This window comes from Siphateles boraxobius, unplaced genomic scaffold (assembly GCF_051911475.1).
Source record: "Siphateles boraxobius isolate OS27281-9 unplaced genomic scaffold, OSU_SipBor_1 46, whole genome shotgun sequence".
Classification (NCBI taxonomy): domain Eukaryota; kingdom Metazoa; phylum Chordata; class Actinopteri; order Cypriniformes; family Leuciscidae; genus Siphateles; species Siphateles boraxobius.
This window is the reverse complement of record NW_027509097.1, coordinates 1540926-1561671: the sequence shown is the minus strand read 5'-3', so window position 1 is coordinate 1561671 and position 20746 is coordinate 1540926. Positions and strand designations below refer to the sequence as shown.

The window sequence follows — 20746 nt, the reverse complement described above, 5'->3', positions numbered from 1 at the left end:
TAACTAGAACCAAGAACTGAGTACTTCTCAGTAGATGAGAATTTTTCTTCTCAGACAGTTGTTTGAGAAATATTATTACTTCAGAGAGGAGCGCGCCATTATTGTGAGCAATGTCACACCATTGGGGATTGTGGTGATATTTTAACGCAATATTGTGACAAGCTACAACTCTATAATAAGCAGAGGTCCAAAAAAGATTCAGTCAACCTCTGCATGTGCTGGAAGGGTCGAATGAACCCTCTCTCCTTAAAGAGAGTTGCACTGGAGTGATTTGGGTATAATTGGCCCTGCTGGTTGCTATTTTGGCTCGGTCCATTTTTTTTATTTTTTTTATACCTCTGGCAGCTTTAAATAGGTTTGTCCTCACTAAGTCAGAGAAATTAGTCATGCTCCAGTAGCCAGCACTCCTCTGATGGATGGGGTGCTCTCTCGTTCCCAAACATCTTCCCGTGTGCAGCCCTCTGACCCGGGCCTAACCCGTGCGACACATTCATCGCCAAATTTATTTATAGATTAATGAGAGAAGCCACAAAGTATTGACCGGCAGAGGAAAACACAACTCATCTCGAATGAGGACGAAATGCAGCAATAATTTAGCGGCCATCGATTTTTTCCCCCCAACTTCATCCATGTATCGATCTTCATTTTACAATATTCGTTTGCGACTGCGATCGGCGGAAGCCAATTCAATTTGATATCGGCGAGCCGTTTGAGTCAGATCCGCCGGAGGTGAGTCACATGGGTGGAAAATGCTGACAAAAGGAGGAAGAAAAGAGAAAAGGAAGGGGTGGAGGTCTTTTTTAACCTTCCTTGTTACAGAAATAGACTTGAAATGTAATTTCTGTCAGGGAAATAAAATATGAAGGGCCTAGATCGTGAAAGTGGGCTTCTCTTGTCCTGTCGACATTTTATCGGTGGCTTGAGCGTCTCTCTCTCTCTCTCTCTCTCTCTCTCTCTCTCTCTCTCTCTCTCTCTCTCTCTCTCTCTCTCTCTCTCTCTCTCTTTCTCATCATCATGCCTGTATCGGTTCAAAGTTCATGAAATTTCTATGAGCATTGATCTGCCTCCATTGATTTTTTTCTCCCACACTCTTTTTTTTTTTTCACGCCGCAGATCTTTGAAATTTTAATTTCCGGAGTATCTGAATTTCTCGGAGATGAAATAGCTTCCTCGGAGACAGCTGGCAATAAAATGAAGAAGTTAGCGCCATGTCGAAGAGCTCCAGCTCTCTCTGTTCTCTGAAAACCCCACTTCACCCCCCCCCCCCCCCCACACCTCTTCTTCCCTATATTGCTCTTTTTCTTGCTCAAATCAGGCTTGAAATTCAAAGCATTGTAATAGTACAAAACTAGTCAGCCATCAGCTAATTTCTCCCCTTTTAGTTGTCTATGCCTCGTTCTTTTCCACTTTAATCCCAAAAATCGCTTTTCATTTGGTTTATCACCTAGTCTGTCTTTTACTCGCCATAACATTAGTCTTTTTTCTAATAAAGCGTTTGATACACTGCTAGTCAAATGTTGTAGTGACCAAAAATGTCAAAACGCTATACTGTATATATACATATATATATATATATATATACACACTGTGTGTGTGTGTGTGTGTGTGTGTGTGTGTGTGTGTGTGTGTGTGTGTGTGTGTGTGTGTGTGTGTGTGTGTGTGTGTGTGTGTGTGTGTGTGTGTGTGTGTGTGTGTGTGTGTGTGTGTGTGTGTTTATATGTGTATAAACATCTATGTATGTTTTTTTACATATTACAAGAGAAAGGTTTCTGTTGTGAGACACATCTGTGGCAGCTGCTAGCATGTCTCTCTTGATAACAGCAAAAAAAGTCCTTAGTTCTTCACTCAGATTATATTTCAGGTCAAATAAGTTCTAATTATGAAGGTGGTCTGTTTTTGGTAAAGTTACTAAATTATTACTACATCTTGATTCAGGCAGTCACAGGAAGATGATCATAATTGCAATGAAATTTGACCTCATTTAGAGTGAAATCCAGCAGCTGTGCTGGAACAAATTCATGTTTTCCTGTTTTTATTATGCTGCATTAAACTCAGAAACTCTTTTTGCCCTTTGATGCTTTTCCTTTTTTTTCTCCTTTCTTGTGTGTCTCTGTAGCTTAGCTGTGGACTGTAGCTTTCCTTTTCCACGTTTTTGTTTTCGCAGAGCATGTTGACAACAGTCAGGCATTCTCTGTTCCCTTAAGAAACCAGAGATGGGCAGCACTATTCCAAATCTCTCTCCGCTTTGAAATCTCTTGTGTTTCCCCTTTCTGATTTGTGTTTGTAGAAGTAAAAAAAAAACTGGAAAAGTGGTTCTTGATGGTGGAGGTGGGGCGGAGATAAGCTCGCAGCAGTTAAGGATAATTAGACAAAGTAATAGAGAGCAACAGCCAGAAAGCCATTCATTATCAGAGCCAAAGATACACACTTATCATCATCATGGGATGTAATGGACGTCTGGAATGCAAGCACAGTTTTTTTTAATCAAATAAAAAGAATTTGAATAGAATTGAATGTAGAGTGTTCAAATAGATTGAAATTCATAAATATTTTTTATATTTCATTTTCCAGTTTGAATTACCAATGAACATCTTATCAAACAAAATATGGGGCATTTCCAGAGAATATATATTATCATTTATGCATTTCATTATATTTAACAAGTTAATTTTCATTTTATGGCATTAGTGAAATAACACTTCATTACCCAGAATGCTTTACGCCAAAGTCTTCAAAACAAATCTTTTTTACACACCCTAGGAAACTGTCTATTCTTATCACTTCTCTACAGTTTTCTGCTGGTTCTCCAGGCCTGAGTTTAGACCAGTGAGAAATGTCAATTGAATATCCTTTCCCGATTCAGAATTTTACCATATTCAAATCCCAATTTTTTTCTACAGAAAATGACCTAAACAGTTTTTACATAGTATATTTAGTGCATCAAGTAAGTTTTCTCCGTCTCCTAACTTTGTGAATCCGCGGAGCTCCGTTTTATTGTGATTTATTGCGATCGTGTCACTTCCCTATGATGTTACTATGGGACGCTTCTCTTATTGCTAAATAAAAACGTGTCACAGTTTAGTATCTGCCGCACTCTAGCGTGTCAGCTTTGAAGAATGACAATATATACAGTCTGCGAGAACAAGGTCAAAACACTCCATCTTGAAATATATGGAGACGCACACACATACATGTAGACACACACACAGACTCTCTCTGGATGTAAAATCAGAGGCTGTTTTATGTTAAATCCCTGGCAGATTGTGCTTAACATTCTCTTTTACAAATGAGGGGTGAAAAAAACAACTAAACATGATGACCAGCCCAAGGAGCTTTAGATTTGTCATCCATCAAACGCAAACCCTTCTGTTCATTCACTTCGCTCTCGTTCGGCCCGAAAAGCATGCTAGCTCATTAGCAAGCACATTTCCCTTTTATACGGTCGGCTCCATAATTCATAACGGTCCCGTACGAGACGTGAGCCTGATTTGATTTAACGTGCTCAGTTATGCTTGAGTGCTAAACGGCGTTCAGCCCCCCTCTCTCTATTCCGGATGGATAGAACAAACAAACCGAAAATGCATGACAAATGAAGACGTAAGCAAAACACTCTGCCACTGACATATGCCAGGCTTCCAGATACTCTCACACACACATGTAGTGAAAAGCAGTGGTGAGTACGGCAATACCCAGCACTTACACACACTTTCTCTCTCTCTCTCTCTCTCTCTCTCTCTCTCTCTCTCTCTCTCTCTCTGTCTCTCTCTCTCTCTCTCTCTCTCTCTCTCTCTCTCATTATCCGTGAGGTCAGTAAGCAGAATTGGGAAGAAACGGAGAGATCAATACAAATTATCCCTGAGCAAACCAGCGCTGACAGCCTGAATTGCAGCATATGTTTACCCAAAATCGGGCAATTTATCTTAATATCAGCAAGGTAATGCGGAACAGGTGAAAGGTCACCTACTCTCCCCACCTCATAATTACCCAGCTCTAAAACAGGAAAGTGCTATTGATTGGCCGAGCCTGGGGCTGGGGGGCCGGCTCAAAGGCCAGTGGGAGGGGCTTAGCCTCAGGCCTGGGTTGAAAGAGAAAGAGATAGAGAGTGTGTACGCTGAGAACGTTTAATAGTTCAACAACAGCAGTGAAGGAGATCGCAAGATGCTTGCAAGAGTCTGTCTGGATTTAAACTGTTATTGCGCAATCTGTTCTCCATATTTCCCAGCTGGCCCAGTAGCACTGATACCCCCCACACACACCAAAACCGCATCTGTTTCTCCTTCTATTCATTTCTCAGTTATTTTTATCAATTTGATGTGTTTGTAATCACAAAAGTCCTCCCCTTATAAAAGATGTATCATGGTAACCATAGTTTCCACTAAAATATGTGTAATAGAGTTATTAGTGGTGTTTCTTAAGACACTTAAATGTAAATCCAATATATTTATATTGAAGGAGCGACCTGAGCCATATCTAGAGACCAGAATTACTTGTATCTGTAAATCTAACAACTACCATAAAACCCTAGCAGTATTTAACATTTACATTTAAGAAAATTTAGATGTTGCTATGTACAATTATGTTATTGTATTGTGCAAGAAAATGTAATTACCTTTTTATTCTATTTATTTATAGTTATGTCGGGGTATTTTGCTAGAAACTATGGTCACCATTTCTTTATTTTTATTCATTTCTTTTGTTATTGAAAATTCCTCCCCCTGTGATTTTCACACAGCTGTAGTTAATAATTCCTGGCGTGTTTGAGATGGAGGATCTCTGAGGTGAGGGACTGTCTTGCGCTAATGAAGGTCTCACTGACCTCTTTTACTGCATTAGCATCAGATCAATAACTGAAGAGCGTTTAGCGCCCACTGTTCCGATACATTTATCAAACGCACACATTCCTTCATCAGCAAAGCCTCAATGTCAGAGCACAGAACAACATGTTGCTGCCCGGGGCTGCGCTGTGTGAAAGTGCCATCAGAACGGCTGTAAATCTGCCCGCTTTTGGGCCATATTTAATGTCACCGAGTGCTGCTTTTATTATATGTCCCAGGGCAAATACACATCCTGAAGGGCCAGTGTCAAAGTCCATGATCCATTTGTGTAGTCCCAGACCCCAGACATAAGAAACCAGCCAAAATGATGGATTCCCTCATATGGGCAAATTCAGGCATAATGAAGTGCTATTCTACAAACATTTACATCTGCCCTCCTGTCTGGAGGAGTCGGATGCCGTCCGTCTAGGAACGAGGAAAGGGGGAGGTGAAGGTGTGTGTGAGAGAGCTACATCCTTGTGAAAGCCATGTCATGTAAAATCAATACGCCCGATCAATGCTTTATTAACAAGCCAACATCTTACTTCGGATTCCTGCACGCCACTTTGTCTTCAGCCATGCAAGATGGCATGTCAAATAACATCACCGCTGTCACACCATGACACGCATACGTGTGCGCCAAAACACAACCGGCGTCTTGATATTGATCAGATTGGATTGATTGGATTGCCGTCCCCTACTACACTTAGATGTAATTGTAGCACTTCATCATAAAGTCACCCAATTATTTCCAGGAAGTTTCCTGTCTAATATGCTCATCTTCTCCTCTCAGGCTGTCATCTCTCATTCTCTGCTCTAGTTCTTTCTCGCGTTGCTCCCCGTTTCCTTCAGGGCAGAGTTCAGCTGCAAATAGTGTGCTGAGTAAGGGAAACAGACAGATTTGATCTCTCAAAAGAAAAAGCGCATTGATTCATACGGAATCATCACTGACAACGACATCTTCATTCATGTCTGATAATATTTTTGTGCTGATGTTCTACTGGCTTTTTTCTGCTCCCTCTCTCTGCTTTCTTCCTTCTTAAAGTTGATATATGTCATTTTATATGATAATTTTTATAGGCTCAACCAAAGCTATCAGTACGTCTGGCCAGTAACAGATAGTGTTCAGGAAACCTGTTTGAAATCGGTCCCATAAGTCATATTTAGTCACTATTTTTAGAGCATCTTTCCTAAATACTCTTGCATATGCATAGCAATGCACTTAAAATTGCAATGAAACAGAAGTAAAGAAATATCTTTTCTTCTATAGTGTGACGTAAATCCAAGTGTAACGGAAGTAAGGTGTTTTCACTGAAAGGTCCAGTTTTGGCATTTTCAAAAAACATTACGAGGTCAAAATATTTAAAAAAAACTCATGATCTATAACATGCATTAAGTAGACAGGGTGAATTTTCATTTAATGGTGACTTTAAAAATATTCTGCTTGTCTTTAGTATTTTAGTGAAGTCTGGGCAATTACATTCAGAAAATGTAAAAATATTATATTTACTCCCTTGAGTGTAACATCATTTCCTGCTGCCCATATAGTATGTTGAAAATAATTTCACATGCTTATAGTCTAGTATGACCATAATAGACCTCCATGCACTCTTCTAAAGCTTGTTAAACACAATGCATGCGGTAGCAGGAAGTTGAGATTATGATTCATGCACTTGTATACAGAGTAGCTATGTCTGATTTATAACCGGAGCACTTCATACTCAAAATTCCAATTTGAGAGGGAGGGGACGTGTGTGTGTGCGGCATGTGTGTGTGTGAAAGAAAAGATTAATTACTATTTGTGGCCAGCAATTTCATGAGGCCAGCCCCAGCACAGCTGTGAAATGATAGCGCCCTACATCAGTTTGTAGTCAACCATTCACAGATTATTAAAGCTCTATAAGATGAAGTGTTCCTCCTGCCTGCTTTGCTTTAGCGCACTATGGCGGAGAGATTGCGAGAAAGAGGGATAAATCTGAAAGGGTGCAATTGCCAGACATATGTCATCATCGCCCATTGGCCATAAATTCAGCGGGTGCTTCAAGAAGTAGGACTGATACAGACTTCACATAGTTGACAGTCGCAATCGAGTGGTGTGTGTGTGTTTGTATTAGTGTGCCTGTTTCATTCATAATGTATCCGCTAAGTCCTTTGAATTTGTCTGATCAATTATAGGCCTCGTTCTTCCAAATAGTAGAGGTGATAGATGTGGCTCTACGTGGCATGACAGAATATTGCACACCACGTTATTACCTTTTATTCAAATGCTCAAACCTATCTGGAATAAAATGCATGATGGGTGCGTATGTTCTCAAGAGCGAATGTAATAGCATTTATGATGGTGCATATGAAAACACAAATCTGATCATTTGTTTTGCCTGCGCTGGATGCTAACGGATGGCGTTTCTTGTTTTGCGGTTTAGCTTTGAACGAACCAACTATTGACTACGGCTTCCAGAGACTGCAGAAGGTCATTCCCAGACATCCAGGTGATCCGGAGAGGTTGCCCAAGGTCAGTGATTCTGTGTGTGTATGTGTGGAAGAGCTATTTATCATAGAAATGTCAAAATGGGAAACAATTCACTGGCTTGATGAGCAAGCGCATGCAATCGCTTTTGGCAAGTCATCACTATGCAATCCGGCGTGTTTGGATTCCGCCGGAATCGCGCAAACTTTCGGCACGTCGAAATGGTTCAATTAAGTATTTTTCCACCCCAGTAGGCAGTGGCGATTGTAATCTAAGCAGAGGCCTTTTTCAGATGGGTGATTATTTTGGTCTTGTTTTCCTTTCATTTTCCAAAGCTAGATCCAGTTTAATCTTTTGTTTACAGAGCTTTCCGTTAAAAGTCCTTGTCTTAGCAGGTTAATAAATTAGTTTTGTGCGCGTTTATATGGGCAAACCCTCTCTCTGGGCTTTTTAGCTTCATTTATTTATTTTTTCCCTACTTAAATTCCACAAACCATGCAGTTTGCCTGCGGTTCCCATGTGGTCGACACGTATCAGAGTTCTGTTGTTTTGATGTGTGACATGAAAGACAAAGCATGGACCTTTTCTATTTCCTATTCTTTGATTCGTCCCTTTTTTTTATGTTGCTCATTTAGCTTTGATGGGATCTATGACTTGTGCCCGGCTAATAGAAAACGTGCTAATTTCCCATCTGAGAGTGGCGCGGCGCAGAGGGCTTTTCTTAATAATATGTTAAGAGATTATTTTGTACTCTGTTCGTGGGTGCTGACCACCACGGAGGGCTAATAACAGATATCATACAAATATCTATTAAAGCCCAGCATGGGAGCAGCCGCTATCATTAACTTCCGCTGAACAGCTCTGGAACGACGCGGTCCTTGCGCCAGCGTCCCGCGGACATGCACCAAACTAAGAATCCGTAAGACTCTGCCCTACGCCACATGATGTGTTTCAATTACACTTGGCTCTCTGTCTCTGCGGAGGCCAATATCTGGACAGGAAATCTCATTCCGTTAAATGCTTAAACTATCCATTATCATAAAAAAAAAAAAAGCCACCCTGCTTGAGCATTTCTAAAGCTAAAAAAAAAACTAAAAAAAACTATATATATATATATATATATATATATATATATATATGCATAGACATATATTAAATTAAATTAAAATAAGAAAAATACATCAATAACAAAACATGTGATAGAAATATCTTTTTTTTCTTTCTCAAGTGCATTCGATCTCACTCATCTCAAATTCAGGTAAACCCTCAGCATAGGGCCATCACACCAGAGCAGTTCCAATAAACAACATAAATATTTGATTTTGGCTTCTAATGGACCCAAATGTGAGTTCAGCAGCATGTAAATGAAAGTGCCAAGTGATTCATCATAGTTACCGCAGCCGTCTGCACCTCTATCGCGTTCGAGGGTCACAGCCAGCGCCACGCAAAGCAGCAATTGACCCTTACACATATTCTCAATAAGAGGCAGAGCGTCTGGGAGGAGCGGCTGCATTAGATGTTACGGGCGGGAGACAGAATGCTGTAATAAGAGGTTTCGGGGGGAGGGATGTAAACAGTGTGTTAGCAATAAGGTAAAGCCATCACACTTGTGATCGCCCGCTCGACTCAGCTGTAGAGTTGATAATACGCCCCTGATATCGATTCCTGGATTGTTTTTTTTTTTCCTTTTCCTTCCTTCTTTTCAGTCAGGGATCTACAATGCACGAGCTCTGATGGGGGATCGTAGCAGGACAGAAAGCCAATATGGCTTGCATGAATTGCTTTGGACATCACTTTAATAATGCAACTAATAAATATGAACACAAGTATTTTTCAATTCTTTTACAAAGAACCAGTACTTTTGAAATCACTAACATATTCATACTATAGAATTGCAGGTTACCTCCATAATTTTAGATCAATTCAAAATTTGCTGCTCAATACAAGAGGAGGGGTGTTCATTGAACACATTTATATATGAATGTGGCGAGAGAGAGTAAAAAGTAAAAAGCAATATGTGAAGTCACTCATGTGATGAGGCAGGAGATTGCTAAAGGGACCTTGCAATCCTCTTTCTTTTAAGTCCTTGTTTGAAATCAGTGTCATCCATTTGTCTCGATATAATACTAAGACAAACACACGAATGAAAATCTGATCAGGCCCTATACGTTCACTTACGTGCCATCAAATAATCTTTAATGCGAATCATATAGTAGTAACCTGTCGGCCGTAATCTCGCGTTCATCAGTTCCATTAGCCTTCGCGTCCTGTTTCAGCTCGCAAACACCAATCTATTCCGCTTTCCGTTCAATCTAATATACAAGAAAAATTATTAGAAATGCATTCATGTTGAGCAATTACCCATGCATTAAAATTCATCTTCTCTCTCTCGGCTTTTCGAGGTAGCTACACGTATTGGCCCTGCACTTCTCAATGTATTCATCACCTCAGGCAAGAACTAACAGAATAATTGCTTTACACTTTTATAATGACATTAGCACCTCCAGCCCCTCACCTCACTTGGCTTCTTTAACAGTGGTGATATATACCACTCACGATACTCAAGAATGATAATAACAAGTTTTACATTTAAACGATTCTCGTCCTCCGGTGGAACAATGAGCTCTTGTAATAATAAGCCCTCGCATTTGTCACGAAACAAGCCCTGGGATCGTTTCGGGCTTAAATAGTTCTCAGTCTAACCTGGAGTCTTGTGTCGATGCAGAAAAGGAAGGGGAGTCAATTACACTTAACGCCGCCGCACTGAAATTTACATGGAAATGCTTTTCGAACACCGCTCACCGCTAATCATATTCTCAGCGTGAGGCCGTGAGGATGAGAGGGGCATGCTGGAACAAAACAAACTCATTCACAGCCTCTTCCAGCGATTGGCCAATGCTTTTGATGCATATAGACTCCCACTTCAACGCACGCCGCTAAATCTGGTTCATTAGCAAATGCACATCGTGGCAAATGACAGATTAGAGCTGAGAAGACGTGACGTTTTCTTAAACTATGTTTGCATCTCTTCCTCCTCTCGGCCACCATATGGATACGAAGTTCAAGTATGTGTCTGCCGGGGTGAGGATTCGGTGACGTTAATTGCGATAATCGTCGGGTGAAATTGGGAGGCATGTAAGACGTCTTGTGATATGATGACTGAGATGATGAGTAATTATTAGCGGCTCAGAAAAAACACTTAATCTTGCTTAGAGAGAGACGAGAGCTGGACTAGGACAGCTGGGTCTTTCATTGACACTACCTGCTGAATGACAAGTGTAATTCTTTATTTGTATGCAAACTAGTCGCTTGCAACATGAAACGCAGCCCCCAATTTCAGAGGTAAATGCCATTTGAAGAAGCAGTCATCCGCTTAGGCTCAGGTTTGGAGTGCGTCTCTATAAAACACATGGGCCTGTGATTAATCTTGATAAATACAGATCCAACATGGCGCTTGTGCATGGGAATGAAATAGCCATCGGGCCATGATGAAGGCGCTCCACGCTACGCACTCGCAAGGACAATGCCGTGAATGTGGTTACACTCAAAGTGCAAATCGGCAAGTCAGCAAATTCAAGACATGCTAAAATGAAACAACAATATAGTATAATTTCGCTAAAAATCAGCTCTTGTGTACCCGTTGGAAGAAAACAAGCTGGCAGCCAATGCAAAACGTATTAAAGACACGCTTGTTGGCAGATTAGGTGTGATTTTTGAAGGGAAAAATAAGGGGAAGGTTAATCCTTGTTGTGTTATAAGTGGGGGGAAAGCTTGCAGACGGGGATAAGCGAGAGTTCCCGGCGTCCGTGTCCCAGGGCACAGCCTCTCAGCCCGCTTTGGAGAGGAAGTCGTTTATGAAGTCCTTTACAACAGCCAGAGAAAGAGGGTTAATTGAAAAATTTCCTAATGTCATTATGAAAGAACTAGATTAACCCGAGCTAATTCACTTTATTGTCCTGAAGAAAGAGGAATGGGCATTGAACTCTTCTGCAAATTTAGGACATGAATTAGGGGTGAGATGTTGTCTTTGAGGACTCTGCCAGTTTAATTAAGATATGGAAAATGACTCATTGTTCTTCTGAGCTAAAGTGCGTGGAATTAGCAGCCGAACGCAGCGTCTGTGTTTGACTCTGTGTTTGTTTGTTTAATACCCACAAGGCCACTTCGTTGAAAAGCAAGTCCTTATATTGACTCATTTAGCTTAGGTTACACACCACTTCACTAGTCTAAGTAAGTCAAATGAAATGTGACTAAGAAATAAAAGAATGCATTTCATAATATAAAATTAAAAAACGCTTTATTTCCACTCGTCAGCTTGTGTATTTTTCCCAACCAGAGATAAAGGGCTTCGAAAGTGTACCCAGACCAACATGAATGCTTATTGTTCATGTGCAGTGTACTGGCTGATGGTGTTTATATGTCTTTATGACTGATTATGTTGCATTCTGTGTGTATATTGCAGGAGGTGTTGCTAAAGAGAGCCGCTGACCTTGTGGAAGCACTGTATGGGATGCCACACAACAACCAGGTACAAACTCATGCTAATGAAGCACCCTTTCTCTTCATTTACATGGTGGCTGTAATTAAATCAGCATTTGTCTCCTTTTGCTACATTCCTGTATGTTTCAAAGCTTGCTGGGGGCATTTGTACTGTAGCTGTGTGAAAGCTTGTTTTCTTCTGCTACTTCTGCTTTTTTGCAATTTAATTCATGGCTGCGGCTCTTGGTGCAGTGACGAGTTAATCACTCAAAACACATGCACACAGCCATATAAAGGCTTATTTAAATGGGAGGATAACCTTGAACTTGGCCCTAAAAGGTGCACTTCTGGAATATATTCAACAGAGAGGTCCAGCTATGCATGATAGGTCTAATACATATTCAGAAGAAATGATCCATTACATTTTTTCCCCCAGTCGAGTAGCACAGAGGTGAAGACATTGCAATCCAACTACTGCGAAACAGATGCAAGCGTAGTGCCATTTATGTTTACCTACAGATAGAAAATACATATTTATATTTGTGTGTGTGTGTGTGTGTGTGTATATATATATATATATATATATATATATATATATATAATGTCTGTGGTTCAGGTATACTCTATGTTGTGGGGACAATTTTTTATTTATTTTTTTTACTTATTTTTTTGTCCCCATGAGGAAAACAGCTTATAAATCATGTCATGTTTTTTGAAAAGTTTTCAGTTATGGGTAGGTTTAGGGATAGGATTAGGGGATATAATATACAGTTTTTAGAGTATAAAAATCATTATGTTTTCTGAAAAGTCCCATTAAACATGGAAACCCAGTGTGTGTGTGTGTGTGTGTGTGTGTGAGAGAGAGAGAGAAAGAAAGAGAGATTCAGAGTACCTTTTTTTCGATAATTGATCCATTTTTACACATAAATTGAATTCTGTTTCATGAATGAATCCCAATCATTTCAGATTCTCTGGCCCTAAATTCTTTTGAGAGCATACTGACAACTCTCCTCTCTGTTTCTGTGTGGTAGGAAATCATTCTGAAGAGGGCCGCAGATATCGCAGAGGCTCTGTATAGCGTCCCACGTAACCACAACCAGATCCCGTCCCTCGCCAACACGGCCTCTCACGGCGGTATGATGGGGGTCAACTCTTTCGGGAGTCAGCTCGCCGTCAACGTCTCAGAGACCTCACAAGGTATGTGGCAACAAATGATGATCAGCATGTAGACTGCAATGAACCCTGTGGAGAAAGCTTAAACCAGCCTAAGGTGGTTAAGTTAGCCTAATAGTGTTTAGCTGGTCAGTTAGCTGATCATCGTTGAATGACAAGGGCCAAAAAAACCCTTAAAACTACAACAACAGATAGCCTAACCAGCATAGCCAGGCTAGAGTACTTGCTAACCACTTTAGTTATTCATCTGTGAGTATCAAAATGAGTTATATACGTATCTAGAAAAATGCTTGCAACGATTAGCGAACATTAGCGAGCTGCTAGCAGCATGAATCATGGCACAGGCCGGTTGCAGCTTTATCTTTCCTGGCTGTGTATAGCATAGATCCCAGGAGGTGTGTGACCCTGTCCCCATCTCTCCGCTGCCAGCCTGCCAGAACACGCAGCGCTATCTCACACACTGCATTTAGCGAGTGTACTGATAATAGGTTTACACCTGTTCCATTGTTGCCTCCTCTCAGGTCAGGACAGGGAAAAATCACACTGGAATACACGCTACAATGCTGAATATCCTCCTTACATACATGGAGGTGAATTTAACGCACAGCTGTGTGGAACGTAAAGGTCAACACATTAGGCCTATAAATAGCATATATAATTAACATTAACAACTTTGGTGATGACATCTACCTAAAAAATGTAAATATACATACCGCATATTGTGGCACTTTTTAACCAATGTCTCTCCATCCACAGTGGGCTACAGTCGCAACACGAGCAGCGTGTCGCCTCGCGGTTACGTGCCCAGCAGCACCCCGCAGCAGTCCAACTACAACACCGTCAGCAACAGCATGAACGGCTACGGCAACACGGGAATGCCCAACCTGGGTGTGCCCAGTTCACCGGGCTTCTTGAACGGCTCCTCTGCAAACTCTCCCTACGGCAGTAAGTATCAAGGTAATGACGAGACCCCGCTCTCTGTGTCCCCAACTGTGCTTCCCCTTTCTTTTGACACTCCTTTGTTGTGGTTCTGTTGGTTGTTTGTTGTTTTTTTTTGTTATCTTTTGGGAATGTGTGCTACTGGATAAAAGGAGGGGTGACTCTGGAGGCTGAACAACCGAGACATTTAGCAAATCCGACCAATCAAAGCAAAACAAATTTCAATTATAAAGGAGGCCACCAAACAGCACTCTGAAAAAAAAAAATGTAAAAAAAATTAAAAATACATAAAAAAAAAAAAAAAATGTTTTCGGCAAAATGACCCAGTCAGAGTCGATAAGAACGCCTATTATCCAGAAAGTGGCCAAGGCAGGACATCTCATTTCCCATTCCAACTCCATTAACCTGATTTGCTCGTTTGTTTTAGTCCCCCCCCCCAAAAAGACCCGCAACCCAAATTTCCCCCCCATATCCTCATAACCATTTCTCCCTGATTTGTTTTCATTCCATGAATATGATTTGAAAAAGAGGCGAGGCCCGGCTCTCTGACTCTTCGTCTGTAAGAAGTGAACTCTCTCTGAGTGGTGACTATGTCTGCTTTGTTGCAGTAGTTCCGTCGAGCCCTACCATGGCAGCCTCTTCGGTCAGCCTCTCTTCAAACTGTAGCAGTACACACGGCATTTTCTCATTCTCACCTGCCAATGTCATCTCTGCAGTGAAACAAAAAAGCGCCTTTGCTCCAGTTGTCAGGCCCCAAGCATCTCCACCTCCTTCTTGCACCAGTGCAAATGGCAATGGACTTCAAGGTGAGAGCCGAATCCCTGCTTTTAGTTCGCACCGCAGTTGCCTCACCTGTTGGGTCGCATCATTGCACTCTGGTACCCAGAGACGCCACCCATCCGCCATCCGCCGCTTAACGAACATGGCCTCCCGCCCGCATCAATTATGCAGTCGCGTTTGGATGGGCGGATGGATGGACGGATGAGTGATCGAATAAGTGCAAGAACGCATTATGCATGCGGGCATGTAGAATGCATGTGCATGTGTGGGTGTGTTTATTGATTTATTTATCTTTCATTAATGATTAAGCAAAGTTAAGTGTCTCGGGAGATTTCGTACTCGAGTGGCTGGGATCGCTATAATTCGGAAACATCTTGCGCAGATAAAATTGATGCTCCTGCTCCATTATTCACCGGCCTCTTTTGCATTCAAACTGAGCTGAACATATGTAATATTCTCTTCATATTCTATTTACCTTAGATGTACACGCTGCCCCCTGGCCCTGAGAATACTGTAGTCAGTTAAAAATTCATGCATCCTACAATAGTAGCACAGAAGGGCAGACATGTTAACGTCTCGCCGTGCTCGCTCACCCGACGTGGACTAACATCGCCGAAGAGGGACTTAACAACAGAAGAACCGATTATAACCCAGGTTGAATGTGATTATAAGAAGAAAGAGTGAGAGGGAAAGAGCACGCGTTATTCTCGGCAGGGCGGCGTCGTTCGGCAAATTAAAGACTTACTCTGGCTGTTTAGTGCGCTCGTATTTGCTCTCCGTCAAGGCCCAGTTGTTTGCTTTAAAAACATGTTTTAGCCATAGCGTGTGCAAGCGAGATTAATAATGTTAGACCTAATGAACTGAGAAATTAAAGTTCATGCCGCTACATGCATCTACTTATTAATATGTGGTTTGCAGAAATTAATGAGGAATGCCACAACATTAGATGCCTTGGCAAACTTAAAAGCACTCCAAGCATGACTCCACAAATAAGTTGAAAGCGGCAAAAGAGCTTTTTCCCGTTTTCCCTCCCCTGGCACTTCACTAGACACCTAATTGCGGAAATGAGCGGAGCGAGCGAGTACATCAATCTTCGGTCCGAGAGGTGGGCGTTCGACGACCTAGTCCAGCTTTCTTTAGATGTCACGATAAGGAGAGATGGGGGGAGGTTGGGGTTGGGGGGGGGGGGGGGGTGGATACGGGCTGACAGAAGAATGCAAATGGTTTTCCAGCATCCACTCGGCTCCGGTAATGGCAGGAGGGAGCGAGCGAAGATTTCAATTTGGGCAAAGCCAAGGGGTGTCTGGTTGCTGACTGAGGAGGGGAGACCGTGGGTCTACGTGACGTTAGCAGAAGTGACCGTGTTGTTTCTCGGCTGTCAGCAGGGACCCTCTCCTGGGAGTCTGGCCCACTGTTTGCCATTAACAAAACGCTAAGAGAAATATCACACATGTGGGAGCCAGGATGCTTTCTCCTCAAAATGTCAGAAAGCTCCTCTTTCTAAAAGTGAAGTCTTTCCAGCACGTCTTGTTGGTGAAGCACATTTCACTCAATCACTCCTAACCCTCCCCCATCGGCCCCCGACAGCAACAGCCTCCATTTTACAAACATCCCCCAGCGCCTTTCGAGTCGAGTATTTTGTGAAATGCGAGTGACATACTTACTGCTGTGTTCTTTTTTGTCTTGGGACCTCCCGTGCTAAAATTGTTTCTCTTTCTCTTTCAGCTATGTCCGGACTGGTGGTCCCACCCATGTAAATTGCACTCCCGTCCCTTGTAAAGCAGCCGTCTCCTCGCCGGGGGACGAAGCTTAGTATGTTATACGGAGGATCCTCCTCAAAGTCGTCATTCGTCATGAAGTTAATCAGCAGCTAATTCTGTTATTCAGAGGAAAAAGACACTTTGTTTCAAAGAGTTTATTCGAAATTGACATGCAAATGAACAATTTCATTTTATTGACTGAATCTCTTGTCATATTTTCACGATCTTGAAGGGGGGAAAAAAGAACAAAACGTACCTATTTTGTATAAACATTTCTGGTTTAATCTTGGCTATGTCTAGTTCTTGCTATGTGTGGGAAGAAACATTGTGGATATGCCATTTGATGAAAACACTGATAAAAAAAAAAATGTGTAAGAATGTTTCTCTCTCACCGATGTGCTGCCGCTGCACATCTTCATAATGTGAATTCATTTTCCTTTTTTATTATTGTTATTTTTTGTTTATTGTTTTGCCATTTTTTTTTGATTGTGGTAATAAAAAGGGGGCCAATATATACAGAGCCAATAAACTGGAAATAATATAAGATATATGATTTATAAATCAAAAAGAAAGGCAAGGAAGAATGATCGGAGCGAGAGGAGATCTAATCGTTCAACGAGCTTTGTAACTTATTGTAGGTAGAAGTTGTAACTTTGATATTGCAAAAATTCTTTTCTTGCCTTCAACAAGCACACTAACAGAGACGAAGCGCTACTATCTGTTGGTTAAAAAAGAAAAAAAAGAACAAAAAAAAAGAAAATATTTCCACTGCTAAAGCTTCCTGTAAAGCGAGTGTGATCTGCAATGTTTTTCAACTTTTTGCTAGCACTGTATACTATTGCATTCTTAGGCTACTGTGAAGTCTGTTTCTTGTACCAGAAAGTTGTCCTTATACCTCTAGCTCCTTACTCCCTAATGTGTTTTGTATGTGGTTATACAATTGTAGACTTTTGTGATTTTGCCAAAGTTGTAGCTAAATATTTATACACTTGTCTTGAATTTTCCAGATTCACTTAAATATTTAGTACAGAGTTTTATTCCTACAGTTAGGAGTAAAATTGTCTTACACATTGCAACACTTTCACACAAACACTTGCGGTCACTAAGGGAATTTTTTGTAACATATCAATTATAAATATTGTATTTATCTTTGAAATTTTGTATATTGCTTTCAATCGTTTTCTTTAATCTCACGTGTATTGTTTTCCACGGCCGAAATTACGATGAAGGTTTAGCCAAGAATCATCGCCTACATTCAATGTTTTGTATCGTCTACACATTTCATTTGTAAATCAGATTTTTTTTTTAATGGCATCAGACCTTCCGTCCATTTTTTGTTCGTTTGTTTGTTTATTTGCTATTTCGAGGAGCAGTCAAATCCATTGTTTATTTTTATATTAATTTTTAAGTTATCTAAAAAAAGTACTTTTTTGAAAGGAAACTGTTTGTTGTATAGTCAAATAAATTGTTTGTGTCACCTGGCTGTAATAATATTAGTAGATAAAGTGCATGTCAAGCCGCCCCGGGGGGAGGGGGGGGGATCATATTGTGGTTGTAAATTTTGTTTTTGTAGAATGTAAAAAGTCATTTTTACCTGCCACCATGACTTTGCCACATAACTCAACCATGTTTACAGGGATCAAGAAGGGAAAAAAAAAGGAAAGAAAAAAAAATATCTGCAATGGTAATATACATCAGTTACTAATGTTTATTAAAATATGTCAGAAAAAAGCTCTGTCAAAGGCTTTCCAGTGAATCTCCTGAGAGGAACCTTTCTGCTGTTTTAATGACAAACGTTCACCACAGTGAATCTCATTATTCCATTCAGATCAATGGTGTAAAAAGCACAACATTTTTTACTAAAATAAAAAATAATTATTGTGACCCCTCATCTTTTTGGACTATTTTGTCAGTTTGTCTTTTTTAACATTCATTTTACCCTATTCCCTCAAGTAAAACAGCGTTCAAAGGGAAAGAAAACAAATGAAAAGTTAGTTTTTGTATCATATGTATGGATAACAAAAATGAAGATGTTCTATATTGTAAATGTCATTTTGTAAGTAGCCCATGACACCGTAGCATAGCCGAAATCATATCACCTTCTTACACTCTTTCAATAAAATTGATTTTCCCAGTCGTGCCAAAATCCGCAAATGATACGCAGTGATCTTCATCTTTTTTTAAATATATAATGCGAGGCTTTGTTTTTGAGCTCTTTTTCTTTGCACTTCAGGCTTTGTAAATGTTGTAATGTTCAGCAGTGTGCTACTCTTTCTGTTTCAAACCAAAAGCGGATGTTTCCTCTTGGCAATCGGCGCACAAGTTTCCTTTAGCTGCAGGAAGCAAAGGCAGCTGTAGAAGTAAAGAAATGATGAATGTACAATGTATTTGCTTTGTGATGGCTCAACAAAGCCCGGCCAAGTGAAGGAGCCGTTGAGGTCACCCTGAAAGTAAGAAAAACCCAAGGTTACATGAAGTGCATTTGTGGATTTCATCATTTCTGCAATCTGGTTTTGTCTTCAAGTCTAATTGCGTCCCCATACTCGGAAGATTTCACTAAACATGAGCTCTGTAAGAACAAATGCCTTTTTTTTCTGGCTCATGTATGGTTTTATTTGAGTTGTTTTATGGCCACATTTCTACATTTTGTTGTACAAAGTTGTTCATTTTACATAATATTTAATTAAAGTATTTCTTGTCTGTGACCAATTTCTCCCTGCGATCTTATTCCGGTCTTTTCTCTCTCTAAAAACAGCCATGCATTCAAAATCTACAATCTACATCTATATATTTTATATAAAATATTTGTATCATCTAACTACTTGTACTTCTCTAAAAGATGCATATAAACTGAATAAATAAATAAATTATCCAGCATAAAGTAAAGCATTTTTGCCTTAGATGCCGATTGGTCAATATGGCGTTCCAGTCATATACTAAAATATACCGTTTTGATGCACAACATCACGGCTCAACACCCATGTAGACGAACTATTAACCTTAGTTTAAATGTCACGCATGGCGTCTTCTAGAAGAAAGACAGACTTCGTGAATCTGCTTAGCAAAAATATTAAAGACTAAAAATGAAGTAAATACAAACAGCGTTCAGTACTATCTCTTGTACCTTATTGTTTAAATCTAATTTTAAAAAAACGGAGAGAAAATTGATATTTTCAGCAAAGTAATGCATTATAAATGTCAGGACAAGGACAGAGACAAAATGCCAACAATCAACAAGAAAAAAAGTCAACCTGTAAGCCTGTCACATCTGATCGGTATAAATGCTTGCAGTTATAAAGCGGATCCGGCTAAGATGGCGGCCCCGTCTCTCTCTCTCTCTCTCTGGCCTTGGCCTTGGTGTGGCATTGGCTGAGAATCTTACGACCGGGTGTTTTTGGGTGAGCCGATGACACGAGGCTTTCATCTTCCACTTCTGTGAATTCCTAGAAGAAATGACAGTCTCCAGGGGTGGGAGGCCCTCCTGGTCAACGCATTGATCCCTGAAGAACAACTGCCATTTCGCGCCGGACACTCCACGCGCGCTGTTTTGGCCTCGCTCGATAGGGAGCCGGGAGATATTTCTCTGCGATTCATCCAGAAGGCCGACTTGTGACAACTGTAAAATGGAAAAAAGTCTCGGTTCCATCAACATTAACAAGACATCATTAGTAGAATAGGTGCACCTCTTCATCAACACATGATGTGAATTACAACCTGCAGAACCACATGGGGTTTGTCAGTCATGCATGCATCATTAGACGTAGTGCTCGCGGAGGGTGAATGCAGAGGACAGTGCCGGTGCTAACCTTGTTCAAGGTCATTAGTGAGCTGACTGTAGAATTGAGCTTCACTGTCTCTGTCTCATCAGGAATCTGCTCCATAACTGATTCTACTGGATGCCTCGTTGAGCCCAGTGTTTGAAATGTAAGTTGAGCAATTACAGGCTAAAGGAGCCCACTCAGATCTGATACCTACAGCAGCTAGCGCTGGGATTCATAGCTTCTTTTAAACGGGCTGCATTTAACAGTCAAATGGGCCTTTTCAACCTATTTTGGAAGAGTTTGAAATCAGACTTTTGGTAGAATAGCTGATCAGTTCAACTATATATTTGCCTATTTACTTCCATAATCTGAGAGATTTACAAGTGAAATGGGATATTCAACGAGAGGAAGCTTAAATTTGATTTTATCCATCAGGAAATGTGAAATGTGGTCAGATGGTTTAAAAATAGGGATTTGTGATATCAGCCTAAAAGGAAAGTTTTTCAGAGGTGCATCAAGTTATTACATTTTAAAGAAAGATTATGAAGGCAAACATTGTTTTGTGTTGACAAA

At 40.7% G+C, this 20746-nt stretch overlaps 1 protein-coding gene across 20 annotated transcripts in view; it reads left to right on the top strand.

Moving 5' to 3' along the window:
- The window catches only part of ebf3a (EBF transcription factor 3a), a 96433-nt gene extending 78130 nt beyond the window's left edge, over positions 1-18303 (top strand). For 4 of the 20 annotated variants that reach the window (XM_077200261.1, XM_077200260.1, XM_077200255.1 and 1 more), the window contains exons 11-16: positions 7238-7326; positions 11744-11809; positions 12792-12957; positions 13690-13878; positions 14481-14678; positions 16378-18303. In XM_077200261.1, the coding sequence (XP_077056376.1) occupies positions 7238-7326; positions 11744-11809; positions 12792-12957; positions 13690-13878; positions 14481-14678; positions 16378-16409 (740 nt within the window). In that variant the 3' untranslated portion in view covers positions 16410-18303. Of the gene's footprint in view, positions 1-7237; positions 7327-11743; positions 11810-12791; positions 12958-13689; positions 13891-14480; positions 14679-16377 lie in introns of all 20 variants that reach the window. The other 16 variants (XM_077200259.1, XM_077200254.1, XM_077200256.1 and 13 more) reach the window with 8 other exon arrangements.
- Positions 18304-20746: the final 2443 nt, after the last annotated feature.